Genomic DNA, 21,042 nt, shown 5'->3' with positions numbered 1-21,042 from the left:
TTCATTCTCTGCAGCCTCACTAGACCCGTCACCAGCGCACAGAGGGGCAGGGATATCAGTTCTGGAGTTCCCGTGTTTCCTGGTGCTGCTGTCCCTTCAGTTGGCTTCATCGTGATCTCCATACAGGCTTTATTTTTTTAAACATTGCCTGGAGGGGCTGGAGCGGTGGCACAGGGTGTAAAGGGGCCTGCCTTGCGCGCACTAGCTTAGGATGGACTGCGGTTTGATTCCCCCAGCGTCCCATATGGTCCCCCAAGCCAGGAGCGATTTCTGAGCGCTGAGCCAGGAGTAATCCCTGAGCATCACCGAGTATGGCAGAAAGAAAAAACAAACAAACAAAAAATAACCCAGTGCCCGGAATGAATGCAGAGAATGCTTACTTGGGTGAGGTACGTGCTCTACCATTGAGCCTCATCATGGCCTCTGAAGCACTTATTTTATAGACATATATGTCTATATGGATTTATACATATATATGTATATACAAAAATCATTCCTTATGGGGTTCAGGGGACCCTTTGTAGTGTATGGGATCAACATATTTGGGTAGTGTATAAGGAAAGTGCTGCTTCCGCTGTACTATATATATACTTCTGGCCCTAAAACACTTTTTAAAAAAATTCATAGTGGGGCTGGAAAGACAGCATGGAGGTAGGGTGTTTTGTCTTGCATGCAAAAGGACGGTGGTTCGAATCCCGGCATCCCACATGGTCCCCTGAGCCTGCCAGGAGACATTTCTGAGCGTAGAACCAGGAGTAACCCTTGAGCGCTGTCAGGTGTGACCCAAAAACCAAAATAAATGAATAAATAAAATAATAAAAAATAAATAAATAAACCTCATAGTGAGATGCCAGGGCAATGGCTTCATGGGCAGATTTCCACTCAAGTCCTGGGTTTCATTCCCAGCACAATAACATTCCCTAAGCACCATTTCGTGTGACCAAAAGAGGAAAAAAAAAAAGCAGCTCTCACAGCTCTTTAGCCCCCAGGAGTCCAAAGATGATCTGTAATTATGAAATCAGGACTTGGGATAGAAAATCATACTCGGGACTTGGGGAAGCGCGCCCTCGTGTGGCCACCTCTGGGCAGTGCACCCATCATCTTTCTCAATCTAAAGCAGGGGTCTCAAACTCGCGGCCCTCGGGCTGTTTGCGGCCCTCCGTACAACATTTTGTGGCCCGCGGCCGGCCTTCAAATATTGCAGTATTCGCGATAATAAAAATCACATTAGTAAGAAAAAAATTGCATTAAACATTCGCATACCCCAAGCAGTTCCGTTAGGGGTATGCAAATGTTTAATGAGAGTTTTTGCGATTTTTTATTGCAAATATTTGGTAAGCGAAATCCCTTATGCAGCCCTGCCTCACCCCGACTTTGCCTCCTGTGGCCCCCAGGTAAATTGAGTTTGAGACCCTTGATCTAAAGGGAGGCAGACTCCATACAGGATCTCTGCAGTCTCAGTAGCTACCTTCACCTTCAGAGGGGCGGGGCCCTCAATTCTGGAACTGTCCTCCCACGGGTTGTCTTCATCGAGATTCCCAAAAAGGCTTTATTTTTTCTTTTTTTTTTTTTTTTGGTTTTTGGGCCACACCCGTTTGACGCTCAGGGGTTACTCCTGGCTATGTGCTCAGAAATCGCCCCTGGCTTGGGGGGACCATATGGGACGCCGGGGGATCGAACCGTGGTCCTTCCTTGGTTAGCGCTTGCAAGGCAGACACCTTACCTCCAGCGCCACCTACCCGGCCCCAGGCTTTATTTTTTCAATGCCTCAGAATTTTAGCAGGGGTTCAGAGTGAGCCATGTGCTTCACCACTGAGTCACATCCTGGCTCCTAACCAATTTTAGTTTTGTCTTGAGCCACACTCAGCTATGCTGTTTACTCTGTCTTTGCACTCAAGAATCACTCCTGGGGGGCCGGGCGGTGGCGCTAAAGGTAAGGTGCCTGCCTTGCCTGCGCTAGCCTTGGACGGACCGCGGTTCGATCCCCCGGTATCCCATATGGTCCCCCAAGCCAGGAGCAACTTCTGAGCACATAGCCAGGAGTAACCCCTGAGCGTTACCGGGTGTGGCCCAAAAACCAAAAAAAAAAAAAAAAAAAAAAAGAATCACTCCTGGAGGTGCTTGAGTGGCTACATGTGGTGCCAGGAAGCAAAACTGGGTTGACTGTGTGCCAAGGCAAATACCTTGTCAGTCATCTCCGCAGCCTCCTCAGTTTACTTCAAAGGTCCCACCTGCTGTCTTCCCTGTGAGGATGGGTCAGTTCACACTTGAGTCATACAGCTTTGTGGATGGGACACTCCAAGTGGCCTGGTCCCTTAGCTGGGAAGTAGGGACAGATGTCATTACTGCTTTGACCCAAGGGATTGTCATGTGGGCTATCATGTACTAACAGGACTAGGCTCAGTGACTTCCACAGCTGGCACCGGGCCACCATCGATGACAGAGGCAAAGGGCATCAGGGATGCAGTGGGACCAGACAGAGGACTGAGTGAAGCTATCCTTCAGGCAAGCCCTGATCATCAGGCAGGATAAGTGCTGAGCACAGGAGTTAAGGAGACTGGCAAGGGGCAGACATGCACATAGTCTGAGTTATATAGAACTGGATGTGGCAAGGGCTGGAGACATAGCACAACGGTAGGGCTTGCCTTGCATGCAGATGATCCAGGACAGATGGTGATTTGAATCCCGGCATGCTATATGGTCCGCCATGACTGCCAGGAGCAATTTCTGAGCGCAGAGCCAGGAGCAAACCCTGAGCCCTGCTGGGTATGACCCAAAAACCAAAAAAAGGAAAGGGAAGGGAAGGGAAGGGAAGGGAAGGGAAGGGAAGGGAAGGGAAGGGAAGGGAAGGGAAGGGAAGGGAAGGGAAGGGAAGGGAAGGGAAGGGAAGGGAAGGGAAGGGAGAAGGGGAAGGGGAAGGGAAGGGGAAGGGGAAAGGGAAGGGGAAAGGGAAAGGGAAAGGAAAAATAAAAACAAAAAAACAACTGGATGTGAGGATGCTGCGGTAGAGATGAAGGGTGCTGAATTACACATGAAAGGACTGAAGAGGTGAAGGGATGAAGCAGAGATAAGCAGACTGAGGAGATGGTGAAAGGACTGAGATGGTGGTGAGGGGGCTAAGGATGGTGAGGGTCTGAGATGGAAGTAGTTTATGTCCTTATTTTGTTACAGAGGTGAGGAGGCTGAGGCAGAGATGAGCAGACTAAAGATGAGGTGATGGTCTGATATGAAGTTGAAGGACTAAAATAGAGGCAAGGAGCCGGCAGTCCAAGGTGGTGCTGAGTCCCAGTGTAGGAGACTCCCTGGAGTCTGTGCAGTTACCTTCATCAGCTGGGTCTGAGACTGTGGGATTAACTTAAAAGAACAATGTTATTAAACTTTTTTGTTTGTTTGTTTTTGGGCCACACCGGTGGCACTCAGGGTTACTCCTAGCTCTGTGCTCAGAAATTGCTCCTGACAGGCACGTGGGACCATATAGGATGCCAGGATTTGAAACACCGTTGATCCTGGGTTGGCCGCTTGCAAGGCAAATGCCTAACGGCTGTGCTATCTATCCAAACCCTTCCCTTTGTTTTTAGTCTTTGGAATTATTAAACATTTTTAAAGCGGGGCCGGAGAGATAGCATGGAGGTAAGGCGATTGCCTTTCATGCAGGAGGTCATCAGTTCGAATCCCGGCGTCCCATATGGTCCCCCGTGCCTGCCAGGAGCAATTTCTGAGCCTGGAGCCAGGAATAACACCCTGAGCACTGCCGGGTGTGACCCAAAAACCACAAAAACATTTTTAAAGCAGGATTATCATGGGTCCAGGCGATAGTCAAGCATGTAGGGATGTTTGTCTTGCACGTGGCCGATATGGTTTTCCACCACCGCAAGGAGAAATTCCTGAGTCCAATGCCAGGAGTAGCTCCCGAGCATCACCTGGTGTGGCAACCAACCAACCAAAAAAATAATAATAAAATAAAAGCAGGGCTGGGCTGTCAAGTCTCTGATGGGCTTCTCAAGTTTCCACCTTCTTTATGGGGAGATACTCATCCTGCCAATTCCTGGCCTCGGCACTGTACACGGGGCATTCCTGAAACCCTAGGAGCCCTGTCAGCCCCAACATAGAATATTCACAGGGCCATTTCGGAGAAATGTCTGAAATTTTTAATCATGTAAGGGATTAACATAACATAAATCCATTAGGAATTTCTTTTTTTTTTTTTTTTTTTTTTGGTTTTTTGGGCCACACCCGGTAACGCTCAGGGGTTACTCCTGGCTATGCGCTCAGAAGTCGCTCCTGGCTTGGGGGACCATATGGGACACCGGGGGATCGAACCGCGGTCCGTCTCCTAGGCTAGCGCAGGTAAGGCAGGCACCTTACCTCCAGCGCCACCGCCCGGCCCCCCATTAGGAATTTCAACAGTACTGTAAGGTTGGATTCTAAAAGCACCCAAAAGGCTCAAATAAAAAAAAAATAAAGGGTGGGGCCGGGTAGGTGGCGCTGGAGGTAAGGTGTCTGCCTTGCAAGCGCTAGCCAAGAAAGGACCGCGGTTCGATCCCCCGGCGTCCCATATGGTCCCCCCAAGCCAGGGGCGATTTCTAAGCACATAGCCAGGAGTAACCCCTGAGCGTCAAACGGGTGTGGCCCAAAAACCAAAAAAATAAAATAAAATAAAATAAAATAAAGGGAAAGAAAAAAGAAAAGGAGTACCAAAAATGGGTCTAACTGTTGCCCTCATATCTCAAAAGTATGAAGGTTTTGAAACTTGTACAACTGGGCTGGAGTGGTGGCGCAAGCAGTAGGGCGTTTGCCTTGCAAGTGCTAACCTAGGACGGACCCCAGCGTCCCATATTGTCCCCCAAGCCAGGAGCGATTACTGAGAGCATAGCCCGGAGTAATCCCGGAGCATCACCAGGTGTGGCCAAAAAACAAAACAAAACAAACAAACAAAAAAATTGTACAACTCAAGCTTAAAGGTACCAAGCACCGGGGCTAAGGCACTTTCGAAACCAAGCTGGGTTTGATCCCCAGGTGCTGCCCCCATAGCACCACAAGAAGATACGACAGCAGAGGTTGGGAAACAGTCTACTGTGGGCCAAAGAAGCCCACCACCAACCTTCTTTTGAAGGGGACTAAGTACTGAGTACCAAAGTTCCAATTGTTCCCGCCCCAGAAGAACTGCGGTGCTAATCACTGTACAGGTATGCTGTATTCTGACAACTTCCAGAAGCCTCGAGTGATGCGGGAGGGGCAGCTGTAGGATCTCCATTTCCAATTCAACACCGGCCTCTGCACAGCTTTGGGCCAGACCAGGCCCCAGAAAGGAGTCACCTGCTGCTCCCAGAGAACTTCAGCCTGCAGTGACTGCAGAGCGCCGGCTTCGGCCTCTTCCCAGGCTCAATGGCACTTGATTTTGTGCACCTCACGCTCCAGCTGGTAATGGGTAATGATCTGAACGAGGATAGAGGTGTTGATGAGCAGGAAGAAGAGGCCTGCCAGCCAGATGAAGAGGAAGGTGTTCTGGCCTTGAAACTCGAGCTGGTAGGCAGGCAGCAGCCACAGTGCCTGGCCCAGGAACCAAAGCAGCTGGAGCACCGCAGCCCGCAGCCTGGACATGCACACGCGGGAAGCCACCAGCGGCAGTAGGCACAGGTACCAGATGAAGTACTGCGACGTGCACACCTTGTTGAATGTGACGAAGATGGCAGTGTGCAGGAAGCAGCAGAAGGCCAGGTCGCGGTGGAAGGCGAGGGACACGGCGGCCAGCATCACCAGCTGCGGCAGAAAGGCGGCCAGGCCGAGCACGCGGGCCCAGCGGCTCTCAGCGCTCAGGTAGAGCATGTAAAAGTACGGCGAGAAGTTGTGGCGGATGTCGCGCCTGGTCAGGTGGTACAGGTAGGTCTGTTCCACGAAGTCCCAGCCGTAGTGCGAGTAGAAGCCGCAGCCGAGGCCCAGGAAAGTGAGCGCCGCCACCGTGCAGAACAGCAGCACGCGGCGGTGGCAGAGGCGTCGCAGCTCCTCGCCGAGTCGGGGGAGGCCGGCGGGCGGCGGGCCCGGGCCCAGGGCCGGCGTGGGCCGCAGGTGCAGCGCCACGGGCAGCAGGTAGGTGACCGGGTAGAGCTTGAGGTGCACGGCGAGCCCGTAGGCCACGGCGGCGCCGACCACGCGGCCCCGCGCCAGCAGGTCCAGCAGGGCGAGCACCAGGCAGGCCACCAGCGAGTCGGCGTTGCCGCGGCTCGACACGGCCATGGGCAGCGGATTGAGCAGCCAGAGGCTGCAGCAGGCGCAGGCCCGGGAGGCGCGCAGGCCGCGACGGCGCAGCAGGCGGTAGTGCAGCAGCGCGGCCAGCACGTCGGCAGCCACGAAGAGCAGCTTGCCGAAGAGCGCGCCCAGCCGCACGCCGGGCACCAGCAGCCAGCCGAGCAGCGGCGTGTAGCGGTACGTGGCGCGCTCGTACGGCGAGCGGCCGGCGGCCAGCAGGCGCGCGGCGTCCGAGAACACCGCGTAGTCGACGTCGGTGTAGCGCACCTGCAGCGCGCCGTCCTGCACCACGCCGTACAGCACCAGGGCCAGGCGCGCCGCCAGCGCCACGCCGAACACGCTGGCCGGCCGCAAGCGCAGCTCCGCCGACCAAGCGGCCCAATCGCCGCCGCCGCCGCCGCCGCCGCCGGGGCCCATGGCAACCGCCGCCTCCCGGGATCGCCCAAGCGAGCGCGCCCGGGCCTCTTCCGGCGTGTGGCTGACGTCACGCCTGCGACGGAAGCCTGTGGGACCGCTTCGCTCCTCCCCTGTGGGTGGGGCTTCAGGATTTGGGCGGGGCCTCTAGGGGGGAGGAGGAGGAGAAGGGAGAGAGGAAAGGGGAGAGAGAAGAGAGGAGAGAGGGGAGAAAGGAGAGGGGAGAGAGGAGGAGGAGGAGGGGGATGAGGAGGAGGAGAAGGGAGAGAGGAGAGGGGGAGAGAGGGAGAAAGGAGAGGGGAGAGAGAGGAGAAAGAGAAGAAGGAAGAGGAGGAGGAGGAGAAGAAGAAGAAAGAAGAAGAAGAAGAAGAAGAAGAAGAAGAAGAAGAAGAAGAAGAAGAAGAAGAAGAAGAAGAAGAAGAAGAAGAAGAAGAAGAAGAAGAAGGAGAGGAAGAAGGAGAGGAAGAGGAAGAGGAAGAAGAAGAAGAAGGGAGAGGGGAGAGAGGGGAGAAATGAGAGGGGAGAGGAGAAAGAGAGGAGGAGGAGGAGAAGCAGGAGGAGGAGGAAGAAGAAGGGGGAGAGGAGAGGGGGAGAGAGGGAGAAAGGAGAAAGAGGAGGAGGAGGAGAAAGAAGAAGAAGAAGAAGAAGAAGAAGAAGAAGAAGAAGAAGAAGAAGAAGAAGAAGAAGAAGAAGAAGAAGAAGAAGTTGTTCGTGGCCCCATTTATGCTTGTGTAGGAGTGTGTGTGCCCATGTGAACATGAAGGCGCGTACATGCAAGTGTGTCTATAGGGGCATGCGTGTGCACTGCGTGTGTCTAGGTGTAGAAGTGTGCGTATTCCAGTAAAATGGATCCGCCTCCATCTGGGCTCTAGGTCTTACCTGACAGTCCCAATGGTATTGTCTTTTTTTTTTTTTTTTTTGGTTTTGGGGTCACACCCGGTGACGCTCAAGGGTTACTCGTGGCTCTGCGTTCAGAGATTGCTCCTGGCTTGAGAGACCATATGGGACGCTGGGGATCTAACCAAGGTCCATCCTATGCTAGCACTGGTAAGGCAGACACCTTACTGCTTGCACCACAGCTCCAGCCCCATACTGTCTTTCTGACTTGAGTTTCAGAGGAGCACATGCAGATGGGTTCGGGAGAGGGAGAAAGAAAGCCGGTAGGAACCTCATCTCCTCCAGACCAATGAGCGGGGCTCTGGAGCAGGCTGGTTTATCCCTCAGAGAAGCCGGCAAAGAGCAGAGTCATGTTTTATTTAGTAGCTCGTTCTGAAAAGACAGTTAACATCACGTACACCAAAACCTCTCTTGAGTCTCATTTCTTCCGCGCAGGGCTGGGTTTAGTCTGTAATGCAGTGAGGGGAAGCTTTCCTATATGTCTCTGCTGAACCCGCCCACCAGGGAGCTTTCACCGGCAGGCAGACCAAGTAACTAGCTGGGGGTGGTCGCCTTGATCCTAGGGGGGGGTGATGCTGGTCTCTACTGAGCACCCCATCTCCAGTGAAATGCAGTCTGTGGAGGGCACGGGCACCGTGGGCCTCACACTCAGACTCAATCAGCCCTGGGCCTCTGCCTTGGAGCATCTTGAGCCCAGCAGCTCTTGGTTCTGGGGTTGGGATTCTGGCTCCTTCGTGCCTCCTCTTGTGGCTGGTGTGCAGGGTTTCTGCCCCATGGGAGGAGAAAGGCTGTGAACTTGGAGGAAGGGAGAAGGCACTTTTATTTCCCAGCAAAATGTGGACCTGGTAGAAGGTAGAGCTGCTAATCTGAGTGTACTGCAGACTGACAGAAGCTTCTAGAAGCCTTCTCAGGAGGCGCTTCCCCACCACTTCCACATGTGATACTGGACACACACACACACACACACACACACACACACACACACACACACACACCAAGCAGGGATCGGGCCTGTGTTCCTGGCTGGCATTCATCTACAGGGGTCTCAAACTCAATTTACCTGGGGGTTGCAGGAGGCAAAGTCGGGGTGATCCTTGAGTGCAAAGTCAGTAGTAAGCCTTGAACATTGGTATGTGTGACCCAAACAACTAAGACAAAACAAAATAAAAAAGATTCCTCTACGGCAGAGCCACAAAATGTTGTACGGAGGGCCTCAAATGGCCACAGACCGCGAGTTTGAGACCCCTTCTAAAGTTTAGAAGGATGTTTTCCCTCCTCACAGGGGCTTCTATAAAACCCCTCATATATCCAAACCCTGTGTCGAGAGTCCCGGCAGCTTCCGCTCATCAAATCCAGTTGCTTTTAAGGCCTGATGGCTGAAAGAGTTTTAGCTCCTAGCTGGGCTGTGGGTTCAGAATGGAGAAGCCCATGGGAAACGAGTCAAGTGCATCAAAGAACTGGAGTAAAGTGCAACTCAGGGCAAAGTTTGCAGTTGTGGGAGAAAATCCAAAAGGTAAGTGAGAGGAGAGAATGTCCTCATTTTTCTGAGTCTGGGGTGGTGGAAACTTAGAACACCCCCAACTCCAGAAAGGAGATGGGGCTCCTGGGTGAGAAGGCACATAGCACACTGGCACACACATGCATGCACACTCACACCCATGCACACATGCATGCACTCACATGTACACATTCATACCCATGCACACATTTATACCCTTGTACACTCACACAGGTGCACAAGCACACTTACACTGATGCACATACATACACACTGGCACAGGTATTGATACATGCACATGTTCTCTCACAGTTGCACATGCTAACACACACCTGTACAAGTATGCCTTCTGATACTCCTGCACAGTCATGCAGCACTTGTACACACACTTGCACACACACACCTGGCCTCTCTGGGGAGTCAGTGTGGAGGAAGTCAAGGGCCCCAGAACCGGCTCTGTTCCTGTTTCTGTTTCCAAGGGGTTTTGAAGGAAATTCCATGGTAGGGAGAAAGTTCCTTCTCAGGGCATGGTGGGCTGAGGGTGCAGCCCTCAGAGGGGCCTGTGGGTCCCTCCTATGCTGCATGCCATTGTTTGTGGAGCTTAGAACTGGGTGACAGTCCCCTGCTCCAGACCAACTGCACCTGCACCACACAGGGGTTTCACTGCACCCCACAGGATCAGGTTCCTGAGGACAGTTGCACAGGGACAACAGCTGGGTGAGTGACTTTCCTGTGTGTGACAACAAGCACATTGGCTGCTATGACAAGGCAGCTCTCCACCACCTTCTGCATCCTGATGTGGCAGACACTTCTTGGGGACACAGAGAGGAGAGTGGTGGCTTCTGTAACCAGTTCTACCCAGGGCCTGGCCCCCACAGAGCTCCTGGAAATTAGAGAATCCCCCATCCTGTTGGAGGTGTCCCCTACTGGAGATGGGCCAGCAGGTATCCAGGCTGGCTTGGACAGGACTGGGGGAAGAGGGGCAGAGATGGCATGTGAGCTGGACCATGGAAAGGCTATAGGGGGGACTGCTGAAGGACACACGGGGTCTAAGGCAACCATTGGTGCTGCCCCATCTCTGAGGGACAGAATAGTCAGGAGCCTGGTGTGAAGCACGTGGAGAACTGCCCAGATCCCATTCCGGGCAATGCAGTGTCCAGACGGGGAACCCAGACATGGGGAGACTGTCCCATCTGTCTTCCTCGGGCAAGACCCCAAGGGGCAGTGGGAGAGGGTCCAGCCTTAAGGAATTTGCTGGCTGAGAGCTGGGGAGATGGCCTCTGGGGTTAGCCTCCAAGCAGGGCTCTGGCCTTACCCTCTCTGTGTGCAGGGAGGGAGTGAAGTAGGGCAGGGGAGGAAGAGGAGGAGAAAGAGGAGTGGGGCCTCATCCAGGACCAGCTCAGACATTGCTGATACGCACGCTCAGTGCACCCCCCTCCTTCTCAGCCTGCTCCCGCAGAGACTCCTCCAGCTTGAGCTTCTCGGGGTCCCCGCAGCGGCTGGCGCTGTCCCGGAGGCCAGCAGGTGGTGCTACCTTCACCACCTGGTCAAAGAGGCTGAAGTCGGCAACGTACTTGCCGCTGGCTGAGAGTGAGATGGCCGGCGTGAACTCATAGCCCCAAAGGATCTCCTCAGGCAGGTAGGACGTGCGCACTTGGCAGGTGGCACTGGTGGATTCCACAGTCCCGCTGAGTATGAGCACCAGCTCGAAATCACCCTCACCACTGCGCAGTGGCAGGTCCTTCAGAGGGCTGGCATCGTCCACCACGTGGTAGAAGGTCAAGGGCAGGATGAGAAAGGGGCTGTCGGAGGCCGTGTCCACCTGGAAGGCCACGTTGACCTGGTTGAGCCGGATGTTCTCGCCCTCCTTGGTCTGGTGCGTCTGCAGCAGCTTGCCCGTCACCTGGCAGCCGATGAGAAGACTCTTGCGCATGTTGGCCACACGGATCATGAGGCAGGGCTTGCCGTCGTGCGCAGCCACCACGGCGTGCTGGCTGAAGCGGATAGTCTCGGCCCTCTTCTTGGGCCGGGCAATCTTGGCCAGAAAGGTGCCGGTGATGAAGATCTCCAGGATGGTAGTGAGCACCAGCTGGACGATGAGCAGGGCAATGGCCAGCGGACACTCCTCGCTGATGTACCGGAAGCCATAGCCGATGGTGGTCTGCGACTCTAATGAGAAGAGGAAGGCACCCGTCAATGTGTGCACCTGCACAACGCAGGGTGTGTGGTTGGCAGGCGGGCCCAGCTCCAGCAGGTCCCCATGTGCCACAGCCACCAAGTACCACACCACACCAAAGAGGAACCAGGTGCCAGCGAAGGTGGCGGAGAAAAGCAGGAGCTTGTAGCGCCACTGCATGTCGATGAAGGTGGTCCACAGGTCCTTGAGGTAGAGGAAGCGCTTGTCGGCGATGTGCTCCATGCGCACGTTGCTGCGGCCATCTTTAGTCAGCACGCGACGCCGCCGGAGCCCCGGGCCCACCAGCGGCCGGATCTCTGTCTGTGTTGTCTGGCTGTAGTACACCTTAGCCACCGAGGCCATCTGCAGGGGCGAGAGGGGCCAAGATGGAGGACATAGCACAAGGTGCTGGGAGGCCCCACCCCAGTGCCATTGCCGCTGCTGCCGCCACTGAAGTTGGTAACCAACCCCCAACTTCAGCCCCAACTCTCTGCCCCTGAAAACCCTAACCTCATGCCAGCTGTGCTTCTGGGGGAAAGGGATCCCAGGCAAGGGAACCAGAGCACTGGCAGGGGAAATATCTTAGGAGCTGTGTCTGTACCAAGTCAGTTCAGGGGTGTGTGGGTGACACAGGACAATCTCCTCATGGCCTTAGTGTCCAGCACTCCAAATGGGAACAATTTTCCCAGCAGAGAAAGAATTTCAATCATTTTTGGGCCAGAGTGATAACATAATGGGGAATGCTCTTGCTTTGAACACATCAGACCCAGGTTTGATCTCCAGCATCCCATAGGGTCCCCCTAGACTGCCAGGAGTGATTCTTGACTAAGACTGAGAATGCCAGGTGTGTTCCAAAAACAAACAAAAACAAAGGAAATGTCAGGCCTCTGAGCCCTTGAATTCTGGATCTGACAGTGAAGTCTGAGATAGATCAGGGTGCTGGGTGGGAGGGGGGGGGGTCTGATCATTCCCAGAGAGCCCAGAGGTTCATCCACACTTGGTTCCAAGAGACCTGAGCTGTGCATGGCCCTGTCTTCCAGCTCTGCCATCCCCATGTCCCTAAGACTCACTGTCACTGGCCTACAAGCAGGCACCAAAAAGCTCTGAGTCAGGCCCGGAGAAATAGCACAGCGGTGTTTGCCTTGCAAGCAGCCAATCCAGGACCTAAGGTGGTTGGTTCGAATCCCGGTGTCCTGTATGGTCCCCCGTGCCTGCCAGGAGCTATTTCTGAGCAGATAGCCAGGAGTAACCCCTGAGCACCGCCGGGTGTGGCCCAAAAACAAAAACAAAAACAAAACAACAAAAAAAAAGCTCTGAGCCAACAGGAGCCAGCCTGGGACAACCCCCCCCCCCCAGAACCCACCAGACCAGAATCACCCACTTCCCCATCCCCTACACCCTGAGTTTTCTTGAACTTGCACCCAGAGCCCATGACCCCCACAGGAGTCCAGTGTTTATCCTGCATGTGCATACACACACACACACACACACACACACACACACACACACACACACATATCCAGGTCCTGGGTCAAAACAATACCCCACATGGTAACTTCCCACAGGGCACAGACATGAAAGCTACCACTTCTAGAGAAGTGCTGGAGGCTGCAGAGAAGGGACAGAGATAGAGGCTGCTCTTTAGTTAGCTTCTAGCTGAGTGCCTGGACTCACCAAGTGGGGGGGGGGGGGCGAATCTAAGCCTCAGTACTGTGCCTCTGATCCACAGATCCGAGAAATGCACGAGAACTGTGTTCCCTATTTCCCAGGAATGAGGTAACAAAGGATCTGGTAAGGAGCCCTAAAACTGAGGTCCCCATGAAGAACCAAGTTATCCATGAGCCTGACCATGTCCTAAGGCTGTGGCGTTGATGTCATTAGTTGGGAGAGCCAGGGTGGCAGGGGAACTCAGGGTACCAGGACCCCTGCAGAGCAGAGGTGCTCAGGATGGGCTGGACTCTGCATGAGCCTTTGTACCTCATCTGTAAGGTCCCAGAGGAACAGGCAGGCTCTGCAAGTTCAAAGCATGGGGAAGAAAATTGTAAACTGATAGTTGGGACAATTGGAGTCCAGGGCATGCTGGGAGTGTGAGGAGGAGGGATGAAAGACCTGCCCAGCCACAGTAGATGCAGAAATGAAAGTGTTCATGGTGGCATCTCTGCCCACGCCACCCTGAGCTCCCTATCTCAATCTGAAGAGACACCCAGCTCCAGGGACCAGCCCTGCACCTCGGGCCTTCCTGGGGAGCTGGATAGGGCACATCACCTCAATATCTCTTGAGAAGCTCCTAGCAGGAGTGGGTCATTCCAGCCCTGTCCACCTCCCTCCCATCTCACTCCAGCCCTGATCCCTCCACAGACATGATTCTACCATTCCATGCAGCCTTCTGGTTCCTTCAATCCTGAAATGGTGATGGATTCAGGGAGCTGGCATCAGGCTCAGTTCTGTGACCCACAACCAACCTTGGCACTGAGTGGCCCTGTTGCCCTCAGACCTGCCTGCCCACCTCCTTCTAGGCCCTCCAGGCTGATGTGATGTGAACCCAGCAGCCTGAACGATTCCTACCCTCACCAGGAAACCCTGCAGGCAGACCCCCACAGCCCACAACAATGATGCTATAGGAGACATCCCCTGGGATGACAGAGGTGCAGAGCTGGGTAAGGAGGGAGGAACAAGGAGGGGGTACTGGCTACTACATCCCTAAAATGTGACCAACAGGGATACACATGGAGAGGAGGGGCTTCTTTTCTATCCTTAGAAGGGGGCCTGGGGGTCCCCTAGGGACAGGTGAGTTTAGAGGCTGGCCAGAGGAGGTCACTAGCTAGGAGGCATCTCCGGCCTGCTTTGGACATGCTACAACCCTGCCTGACACTGAGAGTCCTCAACCCACTGCCCAGAGGTAGGTGCTCCTCTGGAGAACATTCAGGGGCTCACTGCCCCAAACTAGAAGGTGCAGGATATAGGGAAGCTTTGCTGCACATGGAGAACAGTACAGGGAGCATCAGTGCAGGGGGAGCAACATTATATGGGGAGCATCAGTGCAGAGAGAGCATCACCCCACAAGGGTTGTGAGGGTTAGGTGGGGCACTGACCACTGGACCACTGATCTGCAGGTCAGGGACAGTGGTACAAGCCACAGTGCTGAAGGCTCTCAGTGGGGATCTTGGGCTACCCAAGGGTGTCGATCCTCAATGCCCTCCCCAGCTTCCATCCACCCCTTCTTGGTGTCCATTTTCCAGCCTGTCTGGGCACAGATACCATGCTTGGGGCTCTGGGGCTGGTTGTCCACCTCCTGCACCCGTTGTTTCTGTCCCACAGGCCCTCCCCTCCTCCTCCCTCCCTCAGCAGTGCTCATGCCCCGTGCCCGCCTGCCTGCCGTGGTTAACGTGTAAGCGGGTGTAACTGTTAGCGTCTGGGCTGTGGTACGACGTTCCCCGCCCAGGGCCACACCATGGAGGTCGGTCGTGACAAGTGCAAACTTGTTCCAACCTGTGTTGGATCAGCAGGGGGCAGCGAGGGCAGGAGGCGGAGCCCAGCGCCCCAGCGCTCCAGGCTGGCAGTGGAGGGCACTGGCAGTCTGAGTGGGCAGGGGCGAGTGGGTGCAGGGCGGGGAGCGTGTGTCTCTGCATACATGAATGGCAGTGTGGACGGATCAGGGCCAGTGGTGTGGACCCAGAAGCCATGTCCCTCCCCGTGGGTGTAAGGAACTGGCTAAGCTTTATGTGTCCTCTCAACTACCCCTCCAATGCCCGCTGCCCGCCTGCTAGGGTCAGGGATCACCTCCTGCCCACCTCCTACCCCTGGGCTGCTCCCCCACCCCACCCCAGTCTCCAGGCCTCTCCCCTGGGCAACTGGGGGGTGGGGAGGTTCTGAAAGCAGGTGACTGTTTGGGGGAACTCGGGGACAGAGACCCTTTTGTGCCCGCCCAGAAGCCGTCTCAATGGAGCTGGCGGGCACAAAGGGGCTTTGACAATGGGCGGGTATTAGTATGCAAGACCGCTCCTCACAGCTCCCTGCACAGCCCAGGGTGGGAGCCAGGGTGCTGCCCAGGGAGGTGGGGGACAGGCAGGAGCTGATGGGAGGTCTGGGCAAGGGGGCTCCTGTGGGGAAGGGAAAAGAAGAGCCCAGGGCCTCCTGGCCAGAGGCATATGGGCAAGAAAGCAGGTGCACCTTAAAAGGTGGTCTCAGCTCTCAGTCCTGTTCTAGAAGACCCTCGGGCCTCCATCTTGGCTGTTAACCAGGGGCTTCTGCACTCACTGATGGTCAGCACCTACAGGCAGGATTTGGGCTCTCTGGAGCCACCCATGGTGCCCAGGGCTGTGCCAGCAACCTCTCTGGACTTCTCACTGCTCCCTGCACTAGCCAGCTTCTTTTCCAGGGAAAGAATCAGCTATTCACAAAGCCTATTTCAGCAGAAAGAAGCAGAGCCACAACATGGCACTCTTAAATGGCCATGAGGGGCTGTAGGATATGGAGCCCTCACAACGGGGTGGGGGGTCAGTGTGGGGAAATTCAGGGTGCCTGAGCCCGGCCAGCTGTGACTTCTCTTCAAGCCACAGGCAGATGGAGCCACTGTGACTGCTCCTCTGGCCACAGGTGGACAAATTCCCCATGAACACAGCCACAGGCAAATCATGGATCCACCATGATCACTGCCATGGCCAGACAGGTCCCCCATGATCACAGCCACATGGGTCCATCATGACCACAGACAGGTCCCCTCGACCCGAGCCACAGGCAGGTGAACTAAGGTAACCACACACAGAGCTGCAGGCAGACAGGCCCAGCTTGCCCACAGATCCTACTGCTTGTGGGGAGGAGATGTCATCTAGTGTAGGTGGCCTTACAGTGGAGTGTAGGGAGGTTGGGTGCTCTAAGACCTTCCTCACTCCCTTGAGTGTCTACTAGAGTAGCTTTCTAGAAGCTTTCAAGCAGAACTGTGAAACTGTGACATTCAGAAACAGAGTTTATGGGCAGAGAGTGCATTCTCCCAAATGCCTCTGTCCTCCCCACTGCAAGGGAAGTGTGGAGAAATGCCAGGGCATGGCCAGGAGAGAGCGCTGTCAAAAGCAAGATTCTTCTTTGAAGGTACACATCAGAGCTTTAAAAAAGGTCAGGTTCAGGGGCCAGAGAGATAGCACAGTGGTAAGGCATTTGCCTTAGGGGCAGAAGGACGGTGGTTCGAATCTCAGCATCCCATATGATGCCCTGAGCCTGTCAGGAGCAATTTCTGAACATGGAACCAGGAGTAACCCCTGAGCACTGCCGGGTGTGACCCAAAAACCACAAAAAAAAAAAAAAAAAAAAAAAAAAGGTCAGGTTCAGGGGCTGAAGCAATAGCACATTGGGTAGAGCATTTGTATTGAATGGGGCCAACCCAAGTCAATCCCTGGTGTCCCATATGGCCTCTCAAGCACTGCCAGGAGTGATTCCTAAGTTCAGAGCCAGGGTAAACCCTAATCACTGCCTGGTGTGGTTTCAAAATGAAACAAAATAAAATGGGTCTTAATGAGCTGTAGCAATAGTACAGCAGGTGGGGCATTTGCCTTGCACGCAGCTGACCCAGGTTTAATCCCCAGTACCCCATCGGTCCTTCAAGCTCCACCAGGAGTAATCCTTGAGCACAGAGCCAGGAGTAATCCCAAAGCACCATCAGGTGTGGACCCAAAAAGCCAATAGGAGGAGTAGAGTGAGGAGGGCATTTGTTTGGCATGCAACCAACCCAGGTTCAATCTCTGGCATCTCATAGGGTCCCAGAGCACCACCAGTGGTGATTCCTAAATTCAGAGCCAGTAGTTACCCCTGAGCCCCAAAAATCTAACAAACAAACAAACAAAACAGTAAATAAAGGGTTTTAAGCCTCTCCTTGCTAATGTCCCTGACAGGTATTGGAGTTACACAGCCCTACACTTTCCTAACAGAGTGATGGCAACCACAGATGCTGAAACCTCGGGGCTTCTATAACATAGAGGAGGGAAGGAATCCTGGGGTCCCCTAGATGGTTATGGATGACAGGGGCCCCTCTCATTGCCTCACAGTGTCAGACAGACAGACAAAATGCAGAGTGACAGATATTCATGGAGACAATGACAGGACAGAAGATTAAGCAGTTGGACAGGGGACATGTAAGGCAAACACATCCAGCAGGGGACATAGTGTTGTGGGGCTCTGGAATGTGGGCCCCCCTCTTAGTTAAGGCAAGAGATGGGAAGTGTGCATAGGGCTGGAATAGGAACAAGGAAAGCATCATGAGATGAAGAGCCCTGGGGACACCTGGGGATCAGGGATCGGGAAGTCTGTGGGGGTCAGGTTTATTAGAGAGTCAAGGAACCTTGAAACTAAGCAGACTCATAGGGGCTGAGAGGTGGATAAAGGAGTGGTTATAGCAGGCACCTTTAGGGAACTGGGGTCCAGTTCCTGTGACTGTGGTCAGAGGCCTGAGCTGTGAGCAGTCATGGGCCCATGGGATGATCACCTCTAATGTGATCACCCCTTGGCAAGGGGGCAGGGGAAGGGATTCAGGAACGATCCAGCAGTGGGCCACGAGATGGCCAAGCACCCAGTCCACTCAGGCAGGAGCCTTGAGTTCTGTTCTGGCCATCACTAGTTCCCCTAACACAGCCTGGAATAACCCCTTAGCATGGCCTGAAATGACCCCCAGTACTGCCTAGAGTGACCCCTGAGTGACCTAAAATGACCCTCAGCACCACTGGGAGTGAACCCCCAAGCACTGATCCTGGAGCAGTCCTTAGCGCAGCCAAAGTGGCACCAAACCGGAGAAAAGGAGAGTTTACTGCTGAGTTGGCCAAATCAGGGTCAGAGAAGGGATGGGAGGTCTTAGCACAGGGCCACTGTCCCCCACATGTCACCCACAACGGTCACCTGTCTAGTCCTGGAGCTCAGGGAGGGTCTGGTAGGGGTGTGCCAACCTGCACAGACATCCCTTCCTTCCTCACCCTGCACCCCTTCATCCCCCTAGGCTAGTGGGGCAGAACGGACCCCGCACCTGAGCAGTGCCCACGCCCCACAGCCTGCCTGTTCTCCACATTCCAGAGCCACCCCCACCGCTGGAACACCCAGGCCACTTTCCCACAATCCCCTTCTCTTTGCCCTTTCAAGGCAAAGGTGGGGGAGGAGAGAGGGCCCCAGACACACTGTCCCCCCCATGCGTGGGTGAGGCTGAGGGGCCAGGGTCCTGCCGCCTCTCCCTGTCCTCTGTCACTCAGAATGGGCCTAACCCAGCTGACAGCACCAGGCAGTCCAGGGAGGGCAGAATCTAGGCCATGGGGAGGGGGGCATGGATGGGTTTTTTTGGACTGTAGATAAGCCACGAGGGGACACCCTGACCCCTGCCACCTTATGTGTGCAGACACCCCTCCTCATGCCATGCTTAGGGTGTCCCCAGGGAAGTCATCTGGGTTTCTAGGACAGCTGGATACAGCCCAGACTAGGACCCCCACACAGACTTGTATCCGCGCTCCTGCAGGTCAAGGTGAGGACCATCCCCTCTGAGTGAGGGGTCTGCACAGAGCCCCCCGGGAGCCTGTGGCCATCTGATATCTGCTGGCTGTCCAGGCTGGGGGGCTGGGAGATGGCTCAGAAAACAGCAGTGCCTTTGAGGCCCAGCTTGGCACGGGTTCTGGAGGCCAGCCCGGCCCGGATCACCCCCACCCGCCCGCACCACCACCACTGAAGCCAGGGGCGGGGAAGGCAGTTGGCAGTGCTGGGGTCATGCCTAGTGGCTCTGTACTCAGGGCGGCCTCAATTCTGGCAGGAACATCCTCCCCCCCCACACACACACCACCCTCATTTCCTCTCCTGGGAGACCTAGCTGGGGGCCCTGGTTTTTCTTTCTGTACTGACCCAAGCCCACAGGCCCCAGCATGCCTTCTGTGGGTCTGGAGTTTTCGGACCCCTTGGAGATGGAAGCAGGGCAAGGTGGGCCAGGGCTCAGGGTGCTGCTGGTTTCTTTGCTCCTTTCCAGGCCCCCTAAAGCCAGTGGCAGCCCTTGTAGTTCACCAAGTCTTTCTGTACCTTCTCCCCGCTCACCCCTTTTCTTGTATCCTTCTCCCCAGAAGCCCCTCTCATTCCAGAACATTCTTCTCCCTGCACTCTCTCCCAGCACTATCTCCAGGGCCATCTCTCCCAGTCTGGTGGGAAAAGCACAGCCAAATAAGGGACATGGAGGTGAGAAGTCACAGCTGAGCCATAGGGTCCAAGCCAGCTCTCACACACTCAGTCCCAGCTCACAGCTCATGGACCAGTCTGGGCCCCTCCTTCTACTGCATCCCGGGCCCCCTTACCCCCATGGTATCCTGCGGTCTGGGCAGGGGTCCTCAGTATTCAGATGGAACCAGCTCACACCCACCTTTCATCATTCCCCCTTCCCCTCTCCCACGCAGCCTTGTTTGGAGGGGAGTAGTGAGCAGGCTGGGGAGGGGTCTTCCCCTGAAGGTGCTCGTCTTGGAACCAAAGGCCCCCTTTCCCTACCTGGGTCTCATGGGAAGCCCTAGGAGGGTTTACTTGTTCTCTGTTCATAGGTGACATTCAGGGTAGGGGGCTGAGTAACCGGGGACCCAGGGCTCCTGGCTTAGGAATTCGCCTTCTTGACTTTGGGTGAAGTGCCCCTGGGAAGAAGACCCTCCTGGGGGAAAGGGCAATGCCTTTGGAGGGCGCGGGCCGGATTTTACCTTGGTCCCAGAGGGGTGGGTTCTGGGCGGGCAGCAGGTCAGAAGGACGGACGGGGCGGGCAGGAGAAAGCAGCGGAGCGCAGCGAGTTGGCGGCGGCGGGACCGGGACTCTTAAACGCCAAGTAGGATCAGATAAGGGCTGGGCCGGGGCCGGGGCCGGGGTCGGGCCGACCAGGGGCAGAGCTGGGCCGGGCCGGGCCGCCCCCTCCCTCTGCAGCCGGAGCCAAACTTGGTGTGAATGGAGGGACCAGAGGGACGGGCGGAGGAGGGGCGCACGGCGACCAATGGCTTCGCGGAGCGCCAGACCTGGGCCTCGGGATTGGAGGGGCTGGTTAAGGGGGGCGGAGTAGCGAGACCCGGAGGGCTACAGGCGCGCTGCGGGGCGCACACCCCAACCTGACCCTAAGGGTCTGCAGCCTTCGGCGGGGCAGTGGGAGTCGCCGCTAGCGGGACGCACTGGCAGGGCGCACGACGCGCAGAGATGGGAGCGCGGGGTGAAGTGAACGCGCTGGACGGAGAGCACTGGCGGGCGGCGCACTCCGGGCGACAAGAGACCCTGACAGACCCAGACAAGCCTGGAGAGAGACTCGGTGGGGGACCAGGACTGGAGAGTAAAAAGAAGCGCCAGGACACAACCATTGGGAGTCCGAGGGAGTGAGGCTTTGGCGGTCATCCGCATGCAGGGAAGGGGTGGTGGGAAAGATGACAGCGCTTAGCTTGGGGGCAAGACCCGGACTGCAGAGAAAGAGGTGACCTTTCCTCCAGTCTCTTGCAACTTCTGATACCAACGCCAGTGCAGAGAGATAGTGGGGAGGGTTTCCAGGCACCTGAAAGTTCTGGGGGAGGAGGCAGATAAATGCAGGTAGGTTGGTAACTGTGGTCTGAGAGGTCTGAGAGAAGCTGTTTCTCCTGTGAACCCAGAAAATAAGCCCCCCCCTTGTGTTTACCACCAATACTTTGTTCCTTATCGCACCCCAGAATCTCCGCATTGAGGGGCACGACTGCAGGATAATGCAAAGCTTTGAATCCAGCCTGGAGACTCTGAGACCATATGTCTGTACCTTTTGGGGGAGCACCAGGCTCGAGGTCAGATATCAGGATGATGGGAAGCGCAAGGCACT

The 21,042-nt window shown here is 55.4% G+C and overlaps 2 protein-coding genes across 2 annotated transcripts; both read right to left on the bottom strand.

Moving 5' to 3' along the window:
* Positions 1-4,827: 4,827 nt before the first annotated feature.
* Positions 4,828-8,243, bottom strand: PIGM (phosphatidylinositol glycan anchor biosynthesis class M). The gene is made up of 2 exons (XM_049777623.1): positions 8,151-8,243; positions 4,828-6,807 (listed from the first exon to the last, which is right to left on the bottom strand). The coding sequence occupies exons 1-2, from the start codon at positions 8,241-8,243 to the stop codon at positions 5,383-5,385; spliced, it is 1,518 nt and encodes a 505-aa protein (XP_049633580.1). The 3' UTR covers positions 4,828-5,382.
* Positions 8,244-9,538: 1,295 nt separating this feature from the next.
* KCNJ10 (potassium inwardly rectifying channel subfamily J member 10) lies at positions 9,539-20,137 on the bottom strand. The gene is made up of 2 exons (XM_049777185.1): positions 19,922-20,137; positions 9,539-11,594 (listed from the first exon to the last, which is right to left on the bottom strand). Exon 2 carries the CDS (start codon positions 11,592-11,594, stop codon positions 10,455-10,457), a length of 1,140 nt encoding a protein of 379 aa, XP_049633142.1. The 5' UTR covers positions 19,922-20,137; the 3' UTR covers positions 9,539-10,454.
* Positions 20,138-21,042: the final 905 nt, after the last annotated feature.

This window comes from Suncus etruscus, chromosome 7 (assembly GCF_024139225.1).
Source record: "Suncus etruscus isolate mSunEtr1 chromosome 7, mSunEtr1.pri.cur, whole genome shotgun sequence".
Lineage (NCBI taxonomy): Eukaryota > Metazoa > Chordata > Mammalia > Eulipotyphla > Soricidae > Suncus > Suncus etruscus.
This window is presented reverse-complemented; position numbering and strand designations above follow the sequence as displayed.

Coding starts and splice junctions, on each gene's coding strand:
- KCNJ10 (XM_049777185.1), bottom strand. CDS start 11,594: ATGGCCTCGGTGGCTAAGGTGTACTACAGCCAGACAACACAGACAGAG.
- PIGM (XM_049777623.1), bottom strand. CDS start 8,243: ATGCTCCAAGGCAGAGGCCCAGGGCTGATTGAGTCTGAGTGTGAGGCC. Junction 6,808..8,150: donor TGCATTTCACTGGAGATGGG/GTGCTCAGTAGA, acceptor CCTCCCCCCTAG/AGGCCCCGCCCAAATCCTGA.